General features: G+C 50.6%; 1 protein-coding gene across 1 annotated transcript in view; it reads left to right on the top strand.

The window, feature by feature from the left end:
* GUITHDRAFT_104014 (hypothetical protein) overlaps window positions 1–2,017 on the top strand; it is a gene marked incomplete at both ends in the record, with an annotated part of 2,897 nt that extends 880 nt beyond the window's left edge. Inside the window, one exon of the mRNA XM_005837123.1 lies at window positions 314–2,017. Within this exon, the coding sequence (XP_005837180.1) occupies window positions 314–2,017 (1,704 nt within the window). The remainder of the gene's footprint in view (window positions 1–313) is intronic.
* Window positions 2,018–5,114: the final 3,097 nt, after the last annotated feature.

Consider the following 5,114-nt stretch of genomic DNA (forward strand, 5'->3'; position numbering starts at 1 on the left):
TTCTGCAGTCATGCATGCAGTCTCGAGAAATATCCTTGAGTTGGAGAAATACTGAAGGCTGCGATGTGCATAGAAAAATCGCTGGGATCAAAAGCTAGGTCGTTGAGCGAATCAAACCAATCGACAAAGTAGTAACCGATAGTGCGGATCGAGCAGCTTGTACAGTCTCATGCATGATTGAGGCTGCTCGGGAAGCGGAAAATCGTTGTGTGCGGCAGACTACTTCGTACGAAACCCAAAGACCTCACGATATTGCTTGTTTGGATACACCCAGGAACAGGAATTATATCTTCAGGTGGACAGTATCTCGCAGCTCATCAATGTAGCAATCGATCTAGACCTCCAAGCGTGTGATCAGAAGCTTGCATTTGATAAACCAGATGAGTGCAAGGTGAATGTTTTGGAAATTGATATTCTGGAATCCAGTTGGAATATTCTTGGTGCACTCGGATACCTGTTTGGGAAGACTGAAACTGTAGCCAAGGTGACGTTGCAGCATGCAAAGAAGTGGACAAAGGACAAGGACTTGTGGCTGCTCGTCGATGAAGCGATACCGGGGTATCAGGATACCACCGACCTTGTAAACCCAATCGCTCGACTGGTCTTCTTCAAACGTATTCTTCGTAATGCAGGCTTTAACACTATCATGCTGGGGACAAACACTCTGGTGATGAATTTCAACAAAGCTTTGCGACAGACCGACAACAGCCGAGGTCGGAACCTAGAGCATTTAGTGTGTATCACCCATCGAGCGCTTCCTCCGATGATTTTACAATCTGAAAAGCAGCATGCTTTGCTCAGGAGTTTGTTTGGGGAGGAGCAGTGCAGCTTGTTTCTCGACAACGTTAACCCATGGCTTTGCAATCAGATGTTGAAGGGCTTCAAGGGCGCCACGGAAGAGATAAAAGACCGCGCAGATTTGTTTCGAGATCTGGCTGGTCCAGTGTTGGCAGAAAGGCGTAAAGAAAAGAAGAATCTCAGCGATGCATCGTTGTATTGTATGTTTCAGATTGCAACGCACGATGCCATTTCCCAGGCACACATCATGCAAGGGTTCGGTCTCTTGAACATCTGGCCACAAGGCGAAGTCCCTGCACGTGGTAGTCCGGGGTCAATCATTGATCTTGATCGGCGTGATGACAAGATTTACATGATGAATACAGATATCCACAACATATCCTGCAGGTTTCCTCCGGCCTGGGCCGATCCCATCACTACAGGGATTTGCGCTGGTGGCGGAAGACCTTTTCGCAATTTAGCATCAGGGCTCGAGGTGTTGAGGAGGATTCACCAAGATACTGTCAAGCCCAGGGAGGATCCCACAGCAGTAGATGCAATGCGTAGAGGCGGGAATGTTCTCGAATCGTTTGGGGCAGTCGTCCTTATGTTGACAAGCTGGGCCAAACCAGAGGACATTCTATCGACTCTCAGCTATCATTGTGGACGAGAAGTGAAGAGCACAGTGACGCAGGTGCTTGCTGCCGTGGATGACAAGGAGGCTGCAGAGCAGTTCCGGCAAGTTTTGACGAGATGTTTGTGTAATCTGATTCCCCTTCGTGACGATGAAAGTAACATACTTGACGGAGAAGTTTTCGGCTACTACATTCGTTGCATGGATAAGCGCGAACGAGACGGATGCTTTTCTGGCCCTGTCTTCGGTCCTGATAGGAGAAGAATGAAGGGTGCAGCAGAGTTCAAGAACTGGAGAGTGTCGGTCAATTCATCTGATCTCAAGTGTTTTGTGGAAAAGCTGTCCAAGAATGGAGAGGACCTCCTTCTCTTCATGGCGCCAGCCTTTGGAGATTTTAAGTACGAGTGGATCTTACCACGATTAGGGGTTTCTGATTGGTTGGTTCTGCATTGGACAATTGATGGGGCGCATCTAGATTGGCGTACTTTCCACCATGTAGTCCAAGACGGTGAGAAAAGATACAGAATTTTGGTGCTTATGGAGGTCGGGTTATCAACGAAACCTTTTTGTGAACCGTCGATGCGCCAAGATCAGATTGATGCCTAGCATGGGTTACATGGGCTGGAGAATCATGTATAACATGGATGCAGACATCAAACACCAGAGCAGGGATGCCGCAGCCTCAGTCACGGTGAAGTTGAGCTAGTGTCAAAAATACTGATCGAGCTGGATAAAGCCCGTTGCGGATACTAAAGGAGACCGTATGACAGACACGTGGCTTTCAGTTTCAATCTTGACAGCTAGCTCCTTATTCATGCAGGCAAAGTGTGACGACCTTGAAACCCCATGTCGATTTTTGAACGAATGAAGATAGCAGACATCGTTGGGAGCACCCATTGACATTCATGATTCCATCTAGGCAGTCTTTGCAGCAGGACAGTCATACTGCTTGACTCAGAAGTCGGACATAGTGTTGCTGATCACAACATGCCGATGGCTGACCTCACTCTGTTTCGATTGACCTGTTCAGCACGTATATTGACAACTTACGTAGAGGAACTGATGATTCCGATCATCAGTAGGCGTCATTTTCAAGTTTCATATTCTGGATAGCAAACTGCTTGAGATTACGAGAGTAAAGCCTGATCTTTCTTTTCAACAGATCAGGAGAGCAGAGAACGAGTCGACGCGATCTTGAAAATCGTATTTCCATATGTGCCAACACTGCGAACGCGTGCCGTGGTTGAAGTTGGGATGGCATCAGTGATATACCACGAACAATTTATTCGAGAGATGATGCCAAGGAATCAACCCTTGTTTCGAACTACTCTTTTGTTGCAACCTGGTTTTGTACAGACCCTCAGGAAGCATGTTACGATAGAAGGTCATGATAAACGGCAAAATGTATATCTCCAGATGTGTGCCGAATCTCTCTCTGTCTCTGTGTCTTTCCCTCTCTCTCTGTCTGTCTCTGTCTGTCTCTGTCTCTGTCTGTGTCTCTGTGTGTCTCTGTCTGTCTATCTGTCTGTCTGTCTGTCTCTCGATCTCTCTTGCTCTCTCTTGCTCTCTCTCTCTCTCTGTCTGCCTCTCTGTCTCGGTCTCTGTCTCTGTCTCTCTGTCTCCCTCCCTCCCTGCATCCATCCCTGCCTCTGTCTCTGTCTCTGTCTCTGTCTCTGTCTCTGTCTCTGTCTCTGTCTCTGTCTCTGTCTCTGTCTCTGTCTCTGTCTCTGTATCTCTCTCTCTCTCAGCTCCTTGCCGCTCTCATTGCTGGGGTTCCTCGCCATGGCGCTAGTTTACAGCCCCATCGCCTCCTCATCAACCTCATCAAGCTTGGTAGCGTCGAGGTTACAGTGACCTGTGCCTTCGGCATCAACAACGATTCCTTTAGCCTTGAGTATCCGTTAGCTCCTCCCTCCCTCCCTCCCTCCCTCCCTGTTTCCCTTGCCCATCCTCCCACCTCTCCTTGCTTGGCATAGGCTATGAGAGATGTCTGCTTCCTGGGCAACCTCAGCACCTGCACAATCAGCATGGCGACGGCGGACGAGTAGACGGCATGACCGAAGACGGAAATGCAACCGAGGAAGAGGCTCTCGTTGCCAGCCTTCCTACTCTCAACGGTCACAAGCAGGGAGTGGAGAGAGGAGGAGGAAGGAGGAAGGCTGGGAGGGGTGGAGGAGAGGATGGGAGGGCGAGGAAGGGGGTTGAAGGAGATGGGGGAAAGGAGGAGATGGAGAGGTCTCTTACCTCCTCCGTTCCATTTCTGCTTCAACTCCCTGCGCAAGCTCTACTACCACTCTCTCCGCGTATGCTCGAAGCGTCTGTGTGCCATGTCAGCAGCTGATCCTTCTCCTCCTGCACCAACTTTGCCATGCCCTGCAGCGATGTAGTCTGCCAGGGACGCGTATCCTGAATAGCAGAAGAAAGAGAGAAAGGGAGGAAGAGGAGATGAGGAGAGTCGGGACGGAGCATGATGAAGATGAAGATGATGATGAAGATGAAGATGATGATGATGATGATGATGATGATGATGATGATGATGATGATGATGATGATGAGGAGGAGGAGGAGGAGGAGGAGGAGGAAACCAGACACAGAACATGTGAGTTGCTGATAGAGCGTTGCTGTGCTCTTTTCTTTTTCAGCAAAGGCCTTTCTCGCCTCCTCCTCCATAGTGCCATCGTAGATTCCAGCCAACACCGTCTACCCCTCAGTCAGCCAATGCACCTCCACGAGGAGATCAGAGGAGGAGGCGGGGAAGGAGAAGGAGGAGAGGGAAGATGAGAAGAGAAAGAAGACGGGGAAGTAGGCGGGGAAGAAGGAGGTGAACAATGAACGATCGGAAGGGAAGGGCCTGAGAGAATGATTGAGTGGAAAAAGAATGTTGAAACTTGGAGTTGATGATCAACAAGAAGAAACATCAGCATGGAAAGGAAGGGGACAGGATGAGGAGGAGAAGGAGGAGAGGGAGGAGGAGGAGGAGAGGGAGGAGGAGGAAGGGTGGGGGGGAGGAGGAGGGGCGTACAGGCTTCGGAGCTCCCATGAGCCATGCTGTCTCCAGTCAGCGGCCTGTCCTTCCCTCATCATCCTCTACCTCACTGCAGGTCCTCGGTCACCTGCAGACGAGGAGAAGGAGATGCCGTGCGGAGCACGGGAGGCTGCGCAGAGGGTTGAGAACCACCTCCTACTTCCTTGTCAGCGCTCCCATCCCACGACATGAAGCAGAGAAAGAGATAGGGTGTGATTTGGACGAGGAGAAGGAGGAGGAGGAGGAGGAGGAGGGAAGAGTTAGGAGAGGAAAGAGAAAAGATTGGACACGAATCGAGGATGGGAAGGAGACGAGGAGATGAAAGAGGGGGGTGGGGAGGTGGGGGCGGGAAGGAGGAGATGGAACGATGGAACGATACCTCGAGGAGGAAGCCTTGATCCTGCCCTCCGCCGTCAGGATGCGAGCTAGATCTTCCTCTGGGGAATTCCCTTGCGGTTGGTCGGTCTGCAGAGCATGATGGGTCAAGGAGAGGAGAAAGGAAGAAGAGGATGGAAGGAGGAAGAGGAGCGAGGAGAAATGGGAGAGAGGAGGGAAAGGAGGAGACGGTAGTTCCGAGCAGCAGCTGCAGCTGCTGCAGCTGCACGCTAGGAGAATATAGTGAAAAGAAGAGAGAAAAGGAGGAGGAGGAGGAGGAGGAGGAGGAGGTGGAGGAGGAGG

The sequence above is a fragment of the Guillardia theta genome (assembly GCF_000315625.1).
Source record: "Guillardia theta CCMP2712 unplaced genomic scaffold GUITHscaffold_15, whole genome shotgun sequence".
In the NCBI taxonomy this organism is placed as follows: domain Eukaryota; class Cryptophyceae; order Pyrenomonadales; family Geminigeraceae; genus Guillardia; species Guillardia theta.